Source organism: Xenopus laevis, chromosome 3S (genome assembly GCF_017654675.1).
Source record: "Xenopus laevis strain J_2021 chromosome 3S, Xenopus_laevis_v10.1, whole genome shotgun sequence".
NCBI lineage: Eukaryota > Metazoa > Chordata > Amphibia > Anura > Pipidae > Xenopus > Xenopus laevis.
The window spans coordinates 124149145-124172975 of NC_054376.1; the positions used below are offsets into that span (position 1 = coordinate 124149145).

General features: G+C 45.7%; 1 protein-coding gene across 5 annotated transcripts in view; it reads right to left on the minus strand.

Annotated features, from left to right (window-relative positions):
- The window catches only part of kank2.S (KN motif and ankyrin repeat domains 2 S homeolog), a 41223-nt gene extending 18592 nt beyond the window's left edge, over positions 1–22631 (minus strand). For 2 of the 5 annotated variants that reach the window (XM_041588884.1, XM_041588883.1), the window contains exon 1: positions 22493–22631. In XM_041588884.1, the coding sequence (XP_041444818.1) occupies positions 22493–22566 (74 nt within the window). In that variant the 5' untranslated portion in view covers positions 22567–22631. Of the gene's footprint in view, positions 1–22116; positions 22280–22492 lie in introns of those variants that run through there. The other 3 variants (XM_041588882.1, XM_018239600.2, XM_018239599.2) reach the window with 3 other exon arrangements.
- Between the last annotated feature and the right edge of the window lie 1200 nt (positions 22632–23831).

A 23831-nucleotide genomic window follows, 5' to 3' on the forward strand; every position in this document is an offset into this window, starting at 1 on the left:
ATATATATATATATATATTTACCCATACAAACTGAGCCACAAAAGCTACCTCTCCACCACCACTAATAGCACGTTCATTTATACATACAGGGGACAGACGGGTTATTATACTGTATATTTATATATATTCTGGTTGCTTTATTTACAGTAAATGCCTCTCTCATACTTTGTGTTTATTCTCTGCCCAAATTGGTTTACGAATAAAGTATCTGCAGGAAAACCTCAGTGGCAGCCCCCATACAACTCTCTCTCTCTCTCTGCATGCACTGATTTGGTCAAACTCTTTCTCACACTCTCCCACAAGCCCTCGTCTGTCTCTCAGGCTCCCCCCTCTGCCTTCAGCAATATCACAGCGAGGGATGGAGGAATGGAAAATCTCTTAGCAGAGTAAAATAAATATCTGGAAGAAATCTTTAGATACTAAAGGACTCGCCACCAACATTAGTGTGGTCATGTGCCCCGCTCCTTTTCTCATGCTACTCCCTGCAGCCTTGTGCCTTTATATGGTCACAGAACCACTCAGTGTATTCTAAACTCCTTATCATTTACAGTAGGGGGTACACTATCCCTTATAATACATGATTGATACTCAGAGATCCTTGTATAACTCAGCCTGCAGCCTTGTGCCTTTATATGGTCACAGAACAACCCCTCAGTGACTTCTAATATCCTTATCATTTACAGTAGGGGGTACATTATCCCTTATAATACATGAGTGATACTCAGAGTTCCCTGTATAACTCAGCCTGCAGCCTTGTGCCTTTATATGGTCACAGAACAACCCCTCAGTGACTTCTAATATCCTTATCATTTACAGTAGGGGGTACATTATCCCTTATAATACATGAGTGATACTCAGAGTTCCCTGTATAACTCAGTCTGCAGCCTTGTGCCTTTATATGGTCACAGAACAACCCCTCAGTGACTTCTAATCTCCTTATCATTTACAGTAGAGGGTACATTATCCCTTATAATACATGAGTGATACTCAGAGTTCCCTGTATAACTCAACCTGCAGCCTTGTGCCTTTATATGGTCACAGAACAACCCCTCAGTGACTTCTAATATCCTTATCATTTACAGTAGGGGGTACATTATCTCTTATTATACATGAGTGATACTCAGAGTTCCCTGTATAACTCAGCCTGCAGCCTTGTGCCTTTATATGGTCACAGAACAACCCTTCAATGACTTCTAATATCCTTATCATTTACAGTAGGGGGTAAATTATCCCTTATAATACATGAGTGATACTCAGAGTTCCCTGTATAACTCAGTCTGCAGCCTTGTGTCTTTATATGGTCACAGAACAACCCCTCAGTGACTTCTAATATCCTTATCATTTACAGTAGGGGGTACATTATCCCTTATAATACATGAGTGATACTCAGAGTTCCCTGTATAACTCAGCCTGCAGCCTTGTGCCTTTATATGGTCACAGAACAACCCTTCAATGACTTCTAATATCCTTATCATTTACAGTAGGGGGTACATTACCCCTTATAATACATGAGTGATACTCAGAGTTCCCTGTATAACTCAGTCTGCAGCCTTGTGCCTTTATATGGTCACAGAACAACCCCTCAGTGACTTCTAATCTCCTTATCATTTACAGTAGAGGGTACATTATCCCTTATAATACATGAGTGATACTCAGAGTTCCCTGTATAACTCAACCTGCAGCCTTGTGCCTTTATATGGTCACAGAACAACCCCTCAGTGACTTCTAATATCCTTATCATTTACAGTAGGGGGTACATTATCCTCTTATTAATACATGAGTGATACTCAGAGTTCCCTGTATAACTCAGCCTGCAGCCTTGTGCCTTTATATGGTCACAGAACAACCCTTCAATGACTTCTAATATCCTTATCATTTACAGTAGGGGGTACATTATCCCTTATAATACATGAGTGATACTCAGAGTTCCCTGTATAACTCAGTCTGCAGCCTTGTGTCTTTATATGGTCACAGAACAACCCCTCAGTGACTTCTAATATCCTTATCATTTACAGTAGGGGGTAATTATCCCTTATAATACATGAGTGATACTCAGAGTTCCCTGTATAACTCAGTCTGCAGCCTTGTGTCTTTATATGGTCACAGAACAACCCCTCAGTGACTTCTAATATCCTTATCATTTACAGTAGGGGGTACATTATCCCCTTATAATACATGAGTGATACTCAGAGTTCCCTGTATAACTCAGCCTGCAGCCTTGTGTCTTTTTATGGTCACAGAACAACCCCTCAGTGACTTCTAATATCCTTATCATTTACAGTAGGGGGTACATTATCCCTTATAATACATGAGTGATACTCAGAGTTCCCTGTATAACTCAGCCTGCAGCCTTGTGTCTTTATATGGTCACAGAACAACCCCTCAGTGACTTCTAATATCCTTATCATTTACAGTAGGGGGTACATTATCCCTTATAATTCATAAATGATACTCAGAGTTCCCTGTATAACTCAGCCTGCAGCCTTGTGTCTTTATATGGTCACAGAACAACCCCTCAGTGACTTCTAATATCCTTATCATTTACAGTAGGGGTACATTATCCCTTATAATACATGAGTGATACTCAGAGTTCCCTGTATAACTCAGCCTGCAGCCTTGTGCCTTTATATGGTCACAGAACAACCCTTCAATGACTTCTAATATCCTTATCATTTACAGTAGGGGGTACATTACCCCTTATAATACATGAGTGATACTCAGAGTTCCCTGTATAACTCAGCCTGCAGCCTTGTGTCTTTTTATGGTCACAGAACAACCCCTCAGTGACTTCTAATATCCTTATCATTTACAGTAGGGGGTACATTATCCCTTATAATACATGAGTGATACTCAGAGTTCCCTGTATAACTCAGCCTGCAGCCTTGTGTCTTTATATGGTCACAGAACAACCCCTCAGTGACTTCTAATATCCTTATCATTTACAGTAGGGGGTACATTATCCCTTATAATTCATAAATGATACTCAGAGTTCCCTGTATAACTCAGCCTGCAGCCTTGTGTCTTTATATGGTCACAGAACAACCCCTCAGTGACTTCTAATATCCTTATCATTTACAGTAGGGGGTACATTATCCCTTATAATTACATGAGTGATACTCAGAGTTCCCTGTATAACTCAGCCTGCAGCCTTGTGCCTTTATATGGTCACAGAACAACCCTTCAATGACTTCTAATATCCTTATCATTTACAGTAGGGGGTACATTACCCCTTATAATACATGAGTGATACTCAGAGTTCCCTGTATAACTCAGCCTGCAGCCTTGTGTCTTTTTATGGTCACAGAACAACCCCTCAGTGACTTCTAATATCCTTATCATTTACAGTAGGGGGTACATTATCCCTTATAATACATGAGTGATACTCAGAGTTCCCTGTATAACTCAGCCTGCAGCCTTGTGCCTTTATATGGTCACAGAACAACCCTTCAATGACTTCTAATATCCTTATCATTTACAGTAGGGGGTACATTACCCCTTATAATACATGAGTGATACTCAGAGTTCCCTGTATAACTCAGCCTGCAGCCTTGTGTCTTTTTATGGTCACAGAACAACCCCTCAGTGACTTCTAATATCCTTATCATTTACAGTAGGGGGTACATTATCCCTTATAATACATGAGTGATACTCAGAGTTCCCTGTATAACTCAGCCTGCAGCCTTGTGTCTTTATATGGTCACAGAACAACCCCTCAGTGACTTCTAATATCCTTATCATTTACAGTAGGGGGTACATTATCCCTTATAATTCATAAATGATACTCAGAGTTCCCTGTATAACTCAGCCTGCAGCCTTGTGTCTTTATATGGTCACAGAACAACCCCTCAGTGACTTCTAATATCCTTATCATTTACAGTAGGGGGTACATTATCCCTTATAATACATGAGTGATACTCAGAGTTCCCTGTATAACTCAGCCTGCAGCCTTGTGCCTTTATATGGTCACAGAACAACCCTTCAATGACTTCTAATATCCTTATCATTTACAGTAGGGGGTACATTACCCCTTATAATACATGAGTGATACTCAGAGTTCCCTGTATAACTCAGCCTGCAGCCTTGTGTCTTTTTATGGTCACAGAACAACCCCTCAGTGACTTCTAATATCCTTATCATTTACAGTAGGGGGTACATTATCCCTTATAATACATGAGTGATACTCAGAGTTCCCTGTATAACTCAGCCTGCAGCCTTGTGTCTTTATATGGTCACAGAACAACCCCTCAGTGACTTCTAATATCCTTATCATTTACAGTAGGGGGTACATTATCCCTTATAATACATGAGTGATACTCAGAGTTCCCTGTATAACTCAGCCTGCAGCCTTGTGCCTTTATATGGTCACAGAACAACCCTTCAATGACTTCTAATATCCTTATCATTTACAGTAGGGGGTACATTACCCCTTATAATACATGAGTGATACTCAGAGTTCCCTGTATAACTCAGCCTGCAGCCTTGTGTCTTTTTATGGTCACAGAACAACCCCTCAGTGACTTCTAATATCCTTATCATTTACAGTAGGGGGTACATTATCCCTTATAATACATGAGTGATACTCAGAGTTCCCTGTATAACTCAGCCTGCAGCCTTGTGCCTTTAAATGGTCACAGAACCCCTCAGTGACTTCTAAAATCCTTATCATTTACAGTAGGAATATTTTATTATGAATTCCCTAAGAAACCCCCATTCCCCATATTATTTTTTTCATGAGGTGCTCTTGCAAATAACCCACCTGCACTTTTTTCGTGGTGCCATGCTGAGGGTCTGCCAACTTCCGTTCACAGACTGATCCAGTGAAGATCACAGCATGGCAGCCGGACAGGATATGGAAATGAATTGTGAGAGTGTTGTACAAAGAGAGTGATCTTTATAATAAGATTTGTGTGTTTGCCCCCGGCTATATAGCATAAGGAGGACCAATGTGAGGAAGAGGAGAACAGAGCAGCCTTTGCCCTTTACACGGTCCCAATCTCTGCTGATTTGGCAGAACGAATGCTGAGCCCACACACACATGCCAAACCTACACAACAAGCCTTTCATTAACACACATGGCAATAGACTTTCCTTACATTTCATTTGTTTAACCCTTAAATTGTTATAAAGGGAAATATATCTATTGCAGACAATCTGATTGGAAAGCACTGGGATATCAATTCAACCATAGTGCTGACTCCATAGAATTATGCATCAGTCCCTTCCCCAGGGAGCTTACATTCTAAGGTCCCTATCACATTCACTAGGGGTGACTGGATCTCCAGGCCAGTATCTGTGCTTTGCCTATATCTTGTGCGGCTATGGTGTAGGTCCGACTAAGTATATACACTTTGAGAATAACAACAGAGCTTTGCTGTAGGACAGGAATCCTGCTTGCTATCTCTCACTGAGCTCTGCTGCTCGCTGATACCGACCTCTGTATACTTTGGGTGCCTTCCAGCAGCACTGAACATGCTTCTTTAAGGAAATTCATGCTTAAAGGGAAGTTCAGTTATGTGACAACTAACAAAGCTGTGGGACACCCAACGTAATGATTGAAAGCATGCTAAATTGTTTCAAGAGTCAGAACAAGAGATCTGAAAAATGTTTAAAGGATCAGTTCACCTTTTTTTTAGTATGTTATAGAAGTACATTTCCCCTTTAAAATCTATCTTTAAATGTGTATGGGATGCAACAGAGTCGTGTATGTTCATAGTTTAGGTTTGGAAAAACTTTGAATGCACCCCTATTGGGAATCTAGGGGGTTGTGAAGGCTGGGAGTTGTAGTTTCCAGTAGTCAAATGGACTAGCCTTCCAGCAAGATTCAAGAATGTCCTCAGGAGATTAATCTGGCATTTTCTGCTGCTTCTTTGGGGGGGTCCACAATCCAGTACCATCTCAAGTAATACCCAACAACTAGCTGTTATAAACAATGAGCAACCCCAGTTGATTGCACATATACACATTCAATCGAATTAATTCTGCTAATTGCTGACTGGCCACACCTCTCACGACACCGACCACACCCCTTGAGCCGGCCACGCTCAGTCTATCAGTTCACAATGACAGGCTGACGCTGGAAACTGGACGTTGTTATAAGAAACAACTCTGTAGAAACAAGGGGAAAGGATGGCATATTGTATATATGTATATTATTTGCATTAAATATGTAGGAGGGATAGTTGCCCTTTAATGAGCATGAGTAATGATAGATAAAATTGTGGAAATCATGTGAGATTGTACCAGCGAGCCAACGCTTCACATGACAGTCACTATGGGATTTAAAGGGACTTTTGCCATTTAATTCCTCTGGGCTAGAGGTTAAATCATTAACACTTGAATGGCTGATGTTTATCCACCTTGGCACACCAAGGGTTAACCAGGCCATTCCTACTGATAAATCACACTGATACCCAATCTCCATGCTCTGCCCACACATCCAAATACACACGGGCGACAACAAACACATATAGAGTATCCAGCGCAAACCTGACATTCTCCCAGTGAGCTAACACTCACATGTACATGTTTATCATGTATCTACATCTCTGCCAGTGGCACAAACTGCCCTTTTGCCTTGCTTGAAATTCCCCTGCTAATATATGCCCAAGTCTATGGTGGTATATGGTGCCGTGTTTGCTTTGAGATTTCTGGCCATGTGAGGGGCCCCCCAGCCAGCCTGCTCTACTGATATCTGTCCATAGATTGATTAGATTAGGTTAGAAAATCCAATTTGTTAAAACTACATTGGTATGTTAGCGACGCCCTCTCACAATGTCTTTCCCCAGTCCCCTAGGCCAATTGGATCTCCACAATTAGTCCCAGCATGTTGGCAGCCGAATGAACAGCATATAGTTCCAGGCATACCCAAGGCACAAATATACACTAACTGACCTTCAGGCTGGGCCCCCTTAGCTCATAACAAGGTTACAGATATATAGAAACATTGGGGTAACAGTCACCCTGCTATAGTTCCAGGGGTACCCAGGGTACAAATAAACACTCACCCCAAATCTCCCCCTAACTGGCCTTCAGACTGGGCCCCCTTAGCTCATAACAAGGTTACAGATATATAGAAACATTGGGGTAACAGTCACCCTGCTATAGTTCCAGGGGTACCCAGGGTACAAATAAGCACTCACCCCAAATCTCCCCCTAACTGACCTTCAGACTGGGCCCCCTTAGCTCATAACAAGGTTACAGATATATAGAAACATTGGGGTGTCACCCTGCTATAGTTCCAGGGGTACCCAGGGTACAAATAAACACTCACCCCAAATCTCCCCCTAACTGGCCTCCAGACTGGGCCCCTTAGCTCATAACAAGGTTACAGATATATAGAAACATTGGGGTGTCATCCTGCTATAGTTCCAGGGGTACCCTGGGCACAAATAAGCACTCATCCCAAATCTCTACCCAGACTGTCCTTCAGGCTGGGCCCCCCACTGGAGCCATCCCAGATTTTTAATAGAACATTAATGCATATGTTCAGTGATTTTCCTTCTCCCTTCCCCATATAAGGACCATGTTCTCTCCATAAATAAACATTTGTACCCAGTTCTGCTCAGTGCCTGGTTCCTGCCTGCCAAGCCTCACCCAGAGCCACCCCCGTGGGAACTAATGGGGCCAGAGGGGAGCAGATCATCCTTAAATAACTGCTGCGTCTCTCCTAAACTGACAAACAGGGGAACAACTGACAGCAAGAAATGGCTGCAATCATAACCGACTGGCAACAAACACAGCAGCACCCACAGCTCACTGGTCGGGAATTTCCTAACTTGCCTCTTCTCTCTGGGGCCCACCCAGGCCAACCCTGAAAATAAACTTACAAACCCCATTCAACCCTTTCTGATGACGTCTGAGAGTAGAGGGAACTCTGAGAGGACAGAGTATGTAGGGACCACCATGCAGGGGACATCCCTCACACCCAACCCCTCACTGCGTGGGTTTTGTTCCGACCCCTGCAACTCTATAGTAGATATAGGAGCAATAGGAGGAGTCGGAATAGGAGTATATGGAGGAAGGAAGGGGTTATATTGAGCAAAGGGGGTAAATATAGGGAGAGGTTATATGAGGTACCAGAAGAAACAAGGGCAACTCCACCCAAAATATCTTCATAATAAAATAATTATAAGCAAGATGTGTAATAAAGGGGAACTGTCATGAAAATGGTAATTTAACATAAGCTTCCACAAACAAGAGGCTTTCTTAATATGATCAATTAAAAGTTCTGTCCCATTTTGGAAACAATCAAGTTACTTTTACGTGTCCCCCCTCTTAGAAATCATCTTCCTTCTCTGGACTCGCAGGAGTCGGGGCTCACTTTCCTAGGAGGTGTATTAGTAGGGTTGCCACCTGGCCGGTAAAAATTATGGTTGATCCCAATGTTATCAATAGGGAAAAATTATAAATATATAGGAAGGCCGGTATTTTTTTCCCGAAAAGGTGGCAACCCTACCTATTAGTAATATTGGTGTATTAGTGAGCTCATTCAACCGACTCCAGCACAAATCCTGCATGTAGAGAGACAGTACTTCTGTCAGAGTCGGATATTATATTAGAACTAATACATTGTTTGGGCAAAGGGAAAGTTAGACCTAACTGCCAATGAAAGCCTGACTCCAACTCCATCAACAGAGAGCGTAAAGGGAAGCCCACAGTTCACAATTTTTAACCAATTATGTTTAGAAATGAAGCTGAAGCTTATATTAAATTAAAATTTTCCTGATAGTTCTCCCCTGTAACAGTTTTCATTGAATTTAAAGTTGTGTGTAAATGTAAATGTTACTGTGAGCACTTCTGTCTCTGCCCTGCTGGTTCTGACTCCTGAAGCAATGTAGCAGAAGCCTGCTGTTAAGACAACCTGGAGGAGAACGGTCTTTCGATACATTGTTTCAAGAGTCATAACCAGAGAACACAAAGGGACAAAGAGATGGTTTATTATTTGCAAATATCTAAAAAAAAACAGTGGAAATTTGCAAAGGAATGTATATTAAAATTTAAATTTTTTTCATGAGGCAAAGGTTTTTGGGTGTAGATTGCTTAAAAAATGCAGGGTCCGAGCCTAAAGAGTGACACAAAGCAGACCCTCCTCCCACTGGCTGCAGATTAGAGCAGGGAATGGGGAGTTCAGGGGGAACTACATTAAATTGGTTGTTTCAACAGCAGGGAGCAGCCAGAGCCCTCTATCCTCAGACACATTCCAGGCATGGGCGGGATTCTTCAGGCCCCAGAAACCCAGCACTGCAGGGGATTGGTTACCAGTACCTACACACAGGGGCCACGGCTGATATGCAGTTATATGTAAATTATATATATATAGAGCAGCAATATGGTTATACATAGTGGAGGGATGCAGCACAAAGTTTCCCTCCAGTTTGTGGGTGAAACAAGGCAACCCCCAATGCGGCTGCAGTTATTATTAGAGACATGTGCAGCTCAAAGCAAGGCATGAAAATATCCAGGCAGCACAAAGGAGCATTTATTAGTGTAATGCCCCATGCAGCTGTGACAGAGGGAGAGTGAGAGGGCAGGGGTTGTGCGAACAGTGGGAGCCCTGGGAATGGGGAACATACACATGAACAGGAGGGGGTCAGGAAGGGAGACTGGGTTGGGGTCAGCCTCTCTACTATATTTATAGTGCACACCCGAGAGATTATATATCACTCCCAGCCCTAGTGGATCTTAAAATTTAAATCCCATAATAGATCCATAATCACTAATGTAATTAGGGGCCAACAAACCTGCCTGTAAGTTTTTGTAGTGTGCCCCCTCCAAGCACAGGGGGAACTCCATGGAGGTAGTTTCCTGGCTTGAATCAAACCCAGGACCCCAGTGCAGCCGTACAGCGAGGCTTTGCCGTGCAGAAATGCTCTGCCATACATCGAGGCTCGGCCATACAGCGAGGCTCTGCCATACAGCAATGCTCTGCCATACAGCAATGCTCTGCCATACAGCAATGCTCTGCCATACAGCAATGCTCTGCCATACAGCGAGGCTCTCAGGGCCGGATTTACATGGTGGGCGCCCCTAGGCCCACTCCCGTTCGTCACCCCTGTCGCCTCCAGGGTGACAGGAGCAATGGGGATTGGCGCACGGGAAATAAAAAAAATTATTGTCTCCCCAGCGCATCCCCAGTGTTTTTGAACAAATGTGGGTGTGGTTGGGCAGCATGCCGCCCCCCTAAAATCCTGCCGCCCTAGGCCCGGGCCTAGGTGGCCTTTCCACAAATCCGGGCCTGGAGGCTCTGCCATACAGCAATGCTCTGCCGTACATCTAGGCTCTGCCATACAGCGAGGCTCTGCCATACAGCAATGCTCTGCCATACAGCAATGCTCTGCCATACATCTAGGCTCTGCCATACATCTAGGCTCTGCCGTACAGCGAGGCTCTGCCGTACAGCGAGGCTCTGCCGTACAGCGAGGCTCTGCCATACAGCGAGGATCTGCCGTACAGCGAGGCTCTGCCGTACAGCGAGGCTCTGCCGTACAGTGAGGCTCTGCCGTACAGCAATGCTCTGCCATACATCTAGGCTCTACCATACAGCAAGGTTCTGCCGTACATCTATGCTCTGCCATACAGCGAGGCTCTGCCATACTGCAATGCTGTGCCATACATTGAGGCTCTGCCATACAGCGAGGCTCGGGCCATACAGCGAGGCTCGGGCCATACAGCGAGGCTCTGCCGTACAGAAATGCTCTGCCATACATCGAGGCTCGGCCATACAGCGAGGCTCTGCCATACAGCAATGCTCTGCCATACAGCAATGCTCTGCCATACAGCAATGCTCTGCCATACAGCAATGCTCTGCCATACAGCAATGCTCTGCCATACAGCAATGCTCTGCCATACTCTGTGTGGAAACAGACTTCCTTAAACAGTAGATACAGGACATTGGAGCAGTCAGACAGCTCTAGGAATTGGGTGAACCCCAGCATCATACCCAACTGTCCCGTTTTTCGTCTCAATTTTGACAGCTTAGCCCACAGTCCCGGATTGTTACTGAAATGTCCAGACTTTCTCTTTGGTCTCCTGCACGCCAGAAAAAGACAAGTTTCTAAAACGTAATTGGCTTTTGGCAGAGAGCCCGTAAATGTGGCAGGTGCACATTTGTAACAAATTAATATAAGCAAAGATACAATTGTAACTATTTAAGATTATACAGGTCTCTTGGGGAAACTGTGACTTGCATCTTGAAGAGAAATTCACCTTCATTAGCAAAACTGTAATAACACATAACACAGAAATGTGTTCAGACTTTCATAAACCGCCAAATTTTGTAAAATGAACATGGCAATTAGGGGGTGTGGCCACAAATTTTTTCACACGGCAAATCTTTTTGTCCCTCTTTCTATTTCCAAAATATTGGGAGGCATGAAACATCACTGCTGCTCAAAGGGGTGGTTCACCTTTACATTAATTTTTAGTATGTTATAGAATGGCTTATTCTAAGCAACTTTTTAAAATGGACTTAATTTTTTTTTCAGTTTTTGAATAATTTGCCTTCTGACTCTTTCCAGCTATCAAATGGAGTCACTGACCCATCTAAAAAACAAACGCTCTGTAAGGCTACAAATGTATTGTTATTGCTACTCTTTATTACTCATCGTTCTATTCAGGCCTCTCCTATTCATATTCCAGTCTCTTATTCAATCGATGCATGGTTGCTAGGGGAATTTGGACCCTAGCAACCAGATGGCTGAAATTGCAAACTGGAGAGACTTTGAATAAAAAGCTTAATAACTCAAAAACCACAAATAATAAAAAATGAAAACCAAATGCAAATTGTCTCAGAATATCCCTCTCTGCATCATACTAAGAGTTAATTCAAAGGTAAACACAACCCCTCGAAGAACAGCCTGTGGTTTCCATTAAAGCTATTGGCAGGCTGCACTCCCAGGTTCAGGTATTTCCACACATCAGGGTTTGGGTACTTTGTCGACAGAGAATACACCATACGTATGTGCCTTTTGTTTGGAGCAATCGGAGGCCTGAGATGTTATATACAAAATATTATTTGTGCCAGTGCAGGCTTTCAAGCTCTTACACTGGAGATAAGGAATCCTGGCAATGAAATCAAAGTCAGAGTCCTGTCACCCCAATTATAAATGTCTTGATTCTAACAGTGACATAGAGTTATAAGCAGCCCTGGGAACCTTAGAGGTTTACAGAGTGAGACAGAAACAATAAGGGTTTTCTGCCAATAAGATCAATACTTCCATGCAGATGGTCAGTTATAAAAACCTGTCCCTATACGGGACAATATACAGGATATTATACAGGAGGACAATATACAGGACATTATACGGGACACTATACAGGAGGACACTATACAGGACACTATACGGGACATCATACAAGAGGACACTATACGGGACACTATACGGGACACTATACAGGATACTATAGGGGACACTATACAGGAGGACACTATACGGGACACTATACATTCCCTGCTCTATACCCTCACCCCACTCAGCACTTATACACACCCTGCTCTGCAACCTCATCCCACTCAGCACCTATACACAACCTTCTCTGCCTCCTCACACCACTCAGAACCTATACACACCCTGCTCTGCCCCCTCACCCCACTCAGCACCTAAACACACCCTGCTCTGCACCCTTATCCAACTCAGCACCTTTACACACCCTGCTCTGCACCCTCATCCCACTCAGCACCTTTACACACCCTGCTCTGCACCCTCATCCCACTCAGCACCTATACACAACCTTCTCTGCCTCCTCACACCACTCAGAACCTATACACACCCTGCTCTGCCCCCTCACCCCACTCAGCACCTAAACACACCCTGCTCTGCACCCTTATCCAACTCAGCAGCTAAACACACCCTGCTCTGCACCCTTATCCAACTCAGCACCTATACACACCCTGCTCTCCACCCTCATACCACTCAGCACCTATACACAACCTGCTCTGCACCCTTACTCCACTCAGCACTTCTACACACCCTGCTCTGCACCCTCACCCCACTCAGCACTTATACACACCCTGCTCTGCACTCTCATTGCACTCAGAACCTATACACACCCTGCCCTGCACCCTCATCACACTCAGAACTTATACACGCCCTGCTCTGCACCCTCACCCCACTCAGAACCTATACATGCCCTGCTCTGCACCCTCACCCCACTCAGCACCCTCACCCCACTCAGAACCTATACACGCCCTGCTCTGCACCCTCACCGCACTCAGAACCTATACACACTCTGCTATGCACCCCACTCAGCACCTATACAAACCCTGCTCTGCACCCTCACCCCACTCAGAACCTATACACACTCTGCTCTGCACCCCACTCAGAACCTATACACTCCCTGCTCTGCACCCTCTCCCAACTCAGCACCTATACACATCCTGCTCTGCACGCTCTTCACACTCAGCACCTATACACACCCTGCTCTGCACCCCACACAGCACCTATACACACCCTGCTCTGCACCTGTACACACCTGCTCTGCACCCCACTCAGCACCAATACACTTCCTGCTCTGCGCCCTCACCCCATTCAGAACCTCATACAAACTTGCGGCTCTGCTAGAGGCACACGCCAAGTACTTACTGAGTTAACCAGTGACATAACAAGAGAAGGGTGCTGTGGGTGATCAGACGCAAGGAGTGTGCGGAACAATGTGCTGTGCTGCTGCCTCTCTCCTTATTTGGGATCTCTGTGTTTTTATGAACAAGGACTTGGAATGCAAAGAGAATGCAAACCCCCCAGATGACTCTGCACAGGAAAATGACACTAACACACACATGACAATGATACACAAACACATAATACTGATGCCATTGATACTGACTACTTGATGTACACTGAGACTAGGGCCAGACAATGAATCCACTGCGTCTGCTGCACCCGAGCGGAGACAGTGCTTCTGGGTACAGTTAGAGCAGCAGCAGAGGAGCAGCAGGGAGATGCAGCAGAGAGATGCAGATAAGCCAAGCTTATGGGCTTTGTAGTTCTGCAACATTTGCCCCATTCCACCCACCCTGCCTCCATCTCCCTGTGTTAGTGGTGTCAGGCCAGACCCCAGAGCCTGCTGAAACCCGAGCCTCTCCCTACAGACAAACAGCTGGAGACTGTCTGGTACCCAAGGAGGAGAGCAGCTCCACAAACCAAGAGAACAGGGATGTGACCCTTGGGCTCTTGTTCAACTAAAACCCCCAACACTTACAGTTTCATGCAGAAAGACACAGGGAACTAAAAGCTAATTTAGGATAGGGGCAGCAAGTCTATATGGACTGTGGGTATTTAGTGAAACTATTATTATGGCACGTCCACTACAAGCTGTGTCTCTGCTTATTCCCTGGAGGGTTGAGAGGGCCCAGATGCACCCCATGTTACCCTGGTAATGACTCCAGTGGAATTACAACTCTGCGGCACTGAATGTCCCCAGTAACCCAACACTGCTGTTGCCTCTAATCTTTCCTCTGTTAATTGCATTCCTAGTGTCTGACATATGTGCAAATCATTTCCCCCAAACCCAAGTGCTACTTCCAGCAGCCACATAATGATGAACTTCTGTTGTTTCAAACTCACACTGACCCCCAGCAATCAGCAACCTCTGGTCGTAAAGAACTACAACTCCCACATTTCCATCACCTCCCGTTCCCCAATATTATTTTGCCTCTTTACTGTTTTGCAAAGGTCAAATGTGTTCTTTTTTTCATCCTAATGCACTTGTGACAACAAGGTTTGTCCACAGTATCACGACTTTCCACCCTTGCTCTGCACTGCCCCCTATTGCTCAGACACTGGTATCACATGTGTAACATGGTGTAAACAAGGGGAAGTGTCCTGCAGAGCATCAGCGTCACTGCCCAAATCCCCACTGTGCCATCCTGAACACAAACAAACTGAGGTCATGCTCATCCTTGCACTGCTAGTGCACTTATATGAAACAGGCTGTGGGATAGCAGGTATAGTAAGGAGAGATGGTGCCTATAGTAACAGTGGATAATAGTCTCTGGGAAGGGAGTGTGACTGTGGGATAGCAGGTATAGTAGGGAGAGATGGTGCCTATAGTAACAGTGGATAATAGTCTCTGGGAAGGGAGTGTGACTGTGGGATAGCAGGTATAGTAGGGAGAGATGGTGCCTATAGTAACAGTGGGATAATAGTCTCTGGGAAGGGAGTGTGACTGTGGGATAGCAGGTATAGTAGGGAGAGATGGTGCCTATAGTAACAGTGGATAATAGTCTCTGGGAAGGGAGTGTGGCTGTGGGATAGCAGGTATAGTAGGGAGAGATGGTGCCTATAGTAACAGTGGATAATAGTCTCTGGGAAGGGAGTGTGGCTGTGGGATAGCAGGTATAGTAGGGAGAGATGGTGCCTTTAGTAAGAGTGTTGTTGTCAGAGTATATTGGCACATGTACAGTATTTACAGCTGGATCGTCCTCCTTATTAGTGTCATTATCAGGCCAATTTCCACCCTAAGGCTGACAGTCGGCCTTAGTGCCAGTATCTAATCACTTGGCCAGTGATACTCCATCCCTTCTGTATGTGTCTTCTCCTCTCACATCTTCCCTCTCTGTTGCTGTCACTCCACCTCCTTTATTTCTCTCTCCTTTCACACTTTCTCAGCCGTCTCAGTTTGTGACTCACTTGTTCCCATCAAGAAAAACACACATGGGGGAAAGTCTGAATTTGGGGAAGATAGTCAGACCCCTCGGCACTGTCCCTGCTGTACGTGGGAGACCTGATCTCAAATGTCACAAGGTGCAAGTCCAGTCCAAACACACAGGTTGAATTCCGATTCAAAAACGCTTGATTGGGCGCCCACTCGGATTCCATTGCGGTGACTGGTAGAGGCATGGTCGGTAATATGTATATAAATATTTTTCAGCCCTGAGCCCCCCAAATCCAGTGAAGTCAAGGGCACTTACCTGGGGTAGGGCAGTGCTTTTATGGGGGGTCCTGACACTTCTGAACCACAGGAAATGTTAATTTGGGGGAAGGATAATGAAGAGAAAATAAATATTTGGTGTCGGGCGCTTGCCACAGGGCAGCACTGCATTAGGCTAATTGCTCCCAGGCACATTCCTGCTCTGTGTTTATACTATAGGGGCCCCTGTAGGGCCAGCCCTTCCCTGGGAGTTTGCTTCATCCCAGTGGGGGATTGAGAAGCTTTGGGTTTTCCTTCCTCCCACCAGGCTGCTTGTCCCATGTGTATGAATTCACCTTGAGATTAAGGGCTAGTCCACACGGGGAGATAGCCACGCGTTTGCGGTCGCGGCGACAAAGCGCCGCGCCAGTCGCCGCGACCGGCGCAGGCGACAGTTTTGTATGGGCGCCTATGTAAAAACGCCTGTGCTAACCACACGAGGCGATGCGCTTTTCAACAGTCGCCTGAAAAAGCCTGGCGAGGCATTTTCAGGCGACTGTTGAAAAGCGCATCGCCTCGTGTGGTTAGCACAGGCGTTTTTACATGGCGACCGCAAACGCGTGGCTATCTCCCCGTGTGGAATAGCCCTTAAAGGTGCAACTTGCTCTATGCGACTTCTACAACTTGTACTGGACATACATTATATGGCAAAATGGGGCTTGGCTGTTTACAAGGTTTAAAGGGGAACTAAACTTGTGCCCAATACAATTAAAATATACAATTATACTACATTTCCACTGCATTATGCACCATGGGTCTATCCCTTGTGCACTGATGGTTCTGACTCAAATGTAGAAAAAAAGTAATTATAGGGGAGCTGAAACAGACCCCATGGCTGCAGGGTGGCCATCCAGTATCAGTGAATAAATAAATCATTGCAGCTAGGGGGCAGTATTAATGGCAGTCATGCTAAAGAGCTGACAATCTAACTTAATCTTATTAATTCCCCATATTCTCCATTCCTCATTGTTTCTTATGCCCCTCTGCCTCCCCTCCCCTCATGTCTCTCCCTCTCCTGTTCTCTCCTTCCCTTCCCTCCTCTCCTCATCCGTCTCCCAATCTCTCCACCAGTATCTGATTTCTTCTTCCTTCAACAAATTATGTTTTCTTTCCAAACTTCCCTCGTTCTTTTGTGATCTCCCCACCTTGTTTTCCTCACCCCCCACCCCGTCTCCTTTCCTTTTTCTCAGCCCATTTTTTTCCATCACCCTCCCCTTGTCTCTCCCTATATTCTTCATTACTCAGTCTCATTAAACAGGGTGGAGGGTTATAGTGTTCTGGCTGCAACTGTGATCCATCATCTGTGCCCCACATGTACCTCCAATAACAAGTGTCACCTACCTGTCCTCACAGTCCACTCCTTATTCCACTAACCCCACCCCTGAGCCCCTTATTGTCCCTGTAACTCCTTATTCCAATAACCCCACCCCTGAGCCCCTTATTGTCCCTGTAACTCCTTATTCCACTAACCCCACCCCTGAGCTCCTTATTGTCCCTGTAACTCCTTATTCCAATAACCCCACCCCTGAGCCCCTTATTGTCCCTGTAACTCCTTATTCCACTAACCCCACCCCTGAGCCCCTTATTGTCCCTGTAACTCCTTATTCCACTAACCCCACCCCTGAGCTCCTTGTTGTCCCTGTAACTCCTTATTCCACTAACCCCACCCCTGAGCTCCTTATTGTCCCTATAACTCCTTATTCCACTTACCCCGCCCCTGAGCCCCTTATTGTCCCTGTAACTCCTTATTCCACTAACCCCACCCCTGAGCCCCTTATTGTCCCTGTAACTCCTTATTCCACTAACCCTGCCCCCTGAGCCCCTTCTTGTCCCTGTAACTCCTTATTCCACTAACACCACCCCTAATCCCCTTATTGTCCCTGTAACCCCTTATTTCACTAACCCCACCCCTGAGCCCCTTATTGTCCCCGTAACTCCTTATTCCATTAACCCCACCCCTGAGCCCCTTATTGTCCCCGTAACTCCTTATTCCACTAACCCCTCCCCTGAGCCCCTTATTGTCCCTGTAACTCCTTATTCCACTAACCCCACCCCTGAGCCCCTTATTGTCCCTGTAACTCCTTATTCCACTAACCCCACCCCTGAGCCCCTTATTGTCCCTGTAACCCCTTATTCCACTAACCCCACCCCTGAGCTCCTTATTGTCCCTGTAACTCCTTATTCCACTAACCTGACCCAGAGCCCCTTATTGTCCCTGCAACTTCTTATTCCAGTAACCCCACCCCTGAGCCCCTTATTGTCCCTGTAACTCCTTATTCCACTAACCCCGCCCCTGAGCCCCTTATTGTCCCTGTAACTCCTTATTCCATTAACCCCACCCCTGAGCCCCTTATTGTCCCTGTAACTCCTTATTCCACTAACCCCACCCCTGAGCCCCTTATTGTCCCTGTAACCCCTTATTTCACTAACCCCACCCCTGAGCCCCTTATTGTCCCCGTAACTCCTTATTCCATTAACCCCACCCCTGAGCCCCTTATTGTCCCCGTAACTCCTTATTCCACTAACCCCTCCCCTGAGCCCCTTATTGTCCCTGTAACTCCTTATTCCACTAACCCCACCCCTGAGCCCCTTATTGTCCCTGTAACTCCTTATTCCACTAACCCCACCCCTGAGCCCCTTATTGTCCCTGTAACCCCTTATTCCACTAACCCCACCCCTGAGCTCCTTATTGTCCCTGTAACTCCTTATTCCACTAACCTGACCCAGAGCCCCTTATTGTCCCTGCAACTTCTTATTCCAGTAACCCCACCCCTGAGCCCCTTATTGTCCCTGTAACTCCTTATTCCACTAACCCCGCCCCTGAGCCCCTTATTGTCCCTGTAACTCCTTATTCCATTAACCCCACCCCTGAGCCCCTTATTGTCCCTGTAACTCCTTATTCCACTAACCCCACCCCTGAGCCCCTTATTGTCCCTGTAACCCCTTATTCCACTAACCCCACCCCTGAGCCCCTTATTGTCCCTGTAACTCCTTATTCCACTAACCCCGCCCCTGAGCCCCTTATTGTCCCTGTAACTCCTTATTCCACTAACCCCTCCCCTGAGCCCCTTATTGTCCCTGTAACTCCTTATTCCACTAACCCCTCCCCTGAGCCCCTTATTGTCCCTGTAACTCCTTATTCCACTAACCCCTCCCCTGAGCCCCTTATTGTCCCTGTAACTCCTTATTCCGCTAACCCCACCCCTGAGCCCCTTATTGTCCCTGTAACTCATTATTCCCCTAACCCCACCCCTGAGCCCCTTATTGTCCCTGTAACTCCTTATTCCACTAACCCCGCCCCTGAGCCCCTTATTGTCCCTGTAACTCCTTATTCCATTAACCCCACCCCTGAGCCCCTTATTGTCCCTGTAACTCCTTATTCCACTAACCCCACCCCTGAGCCCCTTATTGTCCCTGTAACCCCTTATTCCACTAACCCCACCCCTGAGCCCCTTATTGTCCCTGTAACTCCTTATTCCACTAACCCCGCCCCTGAGCCCCTTATTGTCCCTGTAACTCCTTATTCCACTAACCCCTCCCCTGAGCCCCTTATTGTCCCTGTAACTCCTTATTCCACTAACCCCTCCCCTGAGCCCCTTATTGTCCCTGTAACTCCTTATTCCGCTAACCCCACCCCTGAGCCCCTTATTGTCCCTGTAACTCATTATTCCCCTAACCCCGCCCCTGAGCCCCTTATTGTCCCTGTAACTCCTTATTCCACTAACTCCGCCCCTGAGCCTCTTACTGTCCCTGTAACTCCTTATTCCACTAAACCCACCGCTGAGCTCCTTATTGTCCCTGTAACTCCTTATTCCACTAACCCCTCCCCTGAGCCCCTTATTGTCCCTGTAACTCCTTATTCCACTAACCCCTCCCCTGAGCCCCTTATTGTCCCTGTAACTCTTTATTCCACTAACCCCATCCCTGAGCCCCTTATTGTCCCTGTAACCCCATAATGCACCCCCTACTGTAAATGATAAGGATATTAGAAGTCACTGAGGGTTCTGTGACCATATAAAGGCACAAGGCTGCAGGGAACTCTGAGTATCACTCATGTATTATAAGTATAATGTACCCCCTACTGTAAAAGTGCTTGTATATAGGTGATGGAACTCCAATGTGACTTCTAAAATCCTGATATTTTTCAATAGGGTACATTATTTATTATAATACACACGTTTCACGTGAGTCAAGTGACTGTGTAAAATGGCATCAATAAGCACCAATTGTAAAATAGGAGTCCCATGGCCTGTGTTGGACGGCTAATAGCCTTACACTTTACAACAGGACATACACATATATATCAGTCTCTGACATTACAGAATGACAGATATCAAAGCTCTTTTATTCCATTCCGTTCTGGCAAATAGGGATGTCGCGGACTGTTCTGCGGCGAACTTGTTCGCGCGAACATCGGCTGTTCGCGTCCGCCGCAAGTTCGCGAACGTCGCGCGACGTTCGCCAATAGGCGTTCGCGTCAAAATCGTTCGACCATTCGACCATTCGGTCGCTAAAATCGAACGATTTTCGTTCGATTCGAACGAAAATCGTTCGATCGAACGATTAAAATCGTTCGATCGTTCGAATCGAACGATTTTCGGATGTTCGAAGTTCGCGAACTGTTCGCGAACTGTTCGCATTTTTTGCCGGTGTTCGCGAACGGCGTTCGCGAACACATTATCGGCGGTTCGCTACATCCCTACTGGCAAAGCAAAACAGATTTCTACAAATGTAATTTCACCGTGGATGAGAACTTTCCCAGGGCCCTAGCCTAGGGCTCCCAAATTTACACCAAATTTTAGCAAGCCACACACATTTATAAAGGTCCCACCCACTTTAATGTCATCAAGGTCAATAAAAGCAAAAAAAATCTTAAAGGAAAGAGAAACTCCAATGGATTGTGGGGATCCCTTGCACCATGTTTGATGGGCTGGGGTATAAAGCAATTTCCCTGAGGGGGGGCTAGCAAGTTGCCACCCTCCACAATAAATTTTAGTGTCTCATTTCTTTTAAATTCAACCCATTACTTATCACTTTTATGTGAATGTATTGGAACCAACCAAAAGGTACTGCCCACGTCCGCAAGAAATCTGCCTACTTGTACCAACAGAGAGAGAAGCAGTGGCCCCTGTGTCCCCCAAAAAGAGCAGCGACAATAAGTGTTGGCTAGAGATCAATTAGGGTCACTTCCCCCTCGTCCCATGTCTGTTGCTGCTTGCCCAGGGTGGGATGCTGACAGCCCAGTGGAGAAATCTGGAATCCATAAAGCTTCTGGCAGATACTCTGGGAGGGGGCAGGGAATTCCTCTCCCATATTTACCACTAAAACCCAGGAACCAATCACACGGGCTCAGTCTATCCCTCCAAGCGGCCCAGCCAACTCTGTGGCCCCTTTAGTGCGAAAGATTCCCTAAATACAGAAAAACCAAACCTTATATTAATTCTTAGCCATTTAAGTGCAATAAACACTAAAGCCAAGGTGGGGGTTGCGGATATCTTAGCGTTGGGGACAGTGTCAGACAGGGGCCCACCAGAAAAACCTTAGACCATGGGCCCACTTTCCAAACTATTATTCTACTTACTATTTTCTTCCATTATTAAGCATTTTTCTCCCATAAAGAAACAGGGAATGATCATTAAATAGGTTAAACTATTAGAAGCAGGAGGGTCCGCTGGCACCTGGGCCCACAAGGAATTTTCCTGGTATCCAGATGGGCCAGCCCAACATTAGTTGAAGACAATCTTCTGGTTGAGGGACTACAACTCCCAGCATGCCCCAACAGGTTCAATAAGGATGAGCCTATCAAGTACAGCCTTCCTTCACATAAAAGTATACTGGGGAATGGGAACTGCACAGTGCAGTTTTTAAGAGAATTATTAGTATTATTATTATTTATAAAACATCCAATGGATTCTCCAATTCGGGGGGGTCTTATGAAAGTTGGGGTGTTGCTATGAATGAGAGAGAGGGGTGGGGGCTCCAGTGTAAGCTCAGTGTGCAGCGCCCCTAGCAGCAGAGCTTTTCGCATTGGTGATGCAGGCGGCGCACATCTGGTTATAATTAGCGCACTCTCCTCTCCAAATCTCCATCCTCTGTAGACGGGGCTGGGAATAGATTACCACCCCATCTCACTTATTTGGGTACATGGGGTGTCCAGACTATTGCAGGGCCCCTAAATGGCAGATGAGACAAGTCTTTATGTTACTCACCCAAATGTCTGAGCGCTGGATCCCTCCTGCCTCGATCACTCTCTCTGCCTCTGCACATCCACTCCTCTCCCAAAAATCTCCCTCTAACTGGGACCCCCCTTCTGCTCCGCCCCCTTCTGCTCTTAAAGGGACACGGACGCAGAGAATTAAAATGATACTGGTTGTAACTCCCTGTGCGCTAAAGAGCTACTTGCCAGCTTGCGCTAGCGTTTCTTACTGCGCAGAAGTCTCTTCTAGGCCTGTCATGCTGCCAGTGAATGCTGGGGAACTGAAAGGGTTTTATGGTGAGTTTAGGGCTTGAGTCCCAGGAGAGTAATGATGTGCTGACCCATGTATGCAGAGTCCCAGTCCCACTACATGCCCCCGATATGGTTACCTTCTCACGAGCAGGGAAGAAATGAGTGAATTGGCCATTGTAGGTCCCCAGAAGATGAGCAACTCAAAACCCATCAAGTCCCACCTTCCAGAAGAGCCTGAGCCAGAGTTGGGCCAACAATCCCACAGCAGGGCAGGGACCAGATCATGCTCATCACAGGGGAGTAAATTCTTCCTGACCCTCCCACCAATATATTACTCAGCACCACCCCAGTGGCTATGGAATTCCATCACCCTGACTGCCCATTCAGTAAAGTAACCCTTGTTATGTTGATATATAAATTATGCCCTGCTAAAGGATAAGTAAACCTTTAAAATAAGTGAATGTAAAATGAGGGGGCTATTCTAAACACTTTTGTAATTTACATTCATTATTTAGTTTGAGAAATTAAGGGATACATGTGCTGTTAATTTGAATGAATTTTGTTACAGCAGCGCCACCTACTGGTCAGTTTCCCACCAGTCTGACCACCAAGTAGTCAAGGAAGTTGTCAGGAGAGAGAAAGATCTGATTTTCTTCTGCTTAGGAAAGATGTGAGAAAGGTTTCTAATTCTTTTCCTAAGCAGAAGAACATCAGGGCAGCCTCCTAATAAAAAAATAAATAATGAATGTAAATTACAAAAGACCTTAGAATAGCCCCCTCATCAATTTTACATTCACTTATTTTAAAGGTTTATGTATACTTTAACGTGAACATGATACATTTTAACCACCACTCTTATTTGGCTCTTATATATTTCTGCAGGAAATTCCTCATGTCTGCAGCTTGTTCCGCTTCATTTTGTGTCTGGGCTCATATGGCCCCAGCAATATCAGCGTGTCCAGCCCTAAATTATATGTGGCACAGCTGCCTAAGAATTTCCATCCTGTTGGCCAGTTACCCACCATTTCATGTTAGAGAGGTGGATTTTATTATTAAAAAAACAAGATGCCATACAAGGAGCCATGGTGGGGGCAATAGGGGATGAAGTGCAACTCCCATCATGCTCTGGCAGCCTTTAGTAGTTGGTAGGATGTTAAGAGTTTTATTTCCATTGATTTTCTGGGCTGCCAATAAACTGCACCCCCCATCTTTATTGCTAGATCCTATAGAAAGACAGCCTTGCATGTGATATAATAATGCAAAAATAAGGAACAATGTACCCACTACTGTAAATTACAAGGATATTAGAAGTCACCAAGGAGTTCTGTGACCATATAAAGGAACAAGGCTGCAGGCTGAGTTATACAGGGAACTCTGAGTATCACTCGTGTATTATAAGGGATAATGTACCCCCTACTGTAAATGATAAGGATATTAGAAGTCACTGAGGGGTTGTTCTGTGACCATATAAAGGCA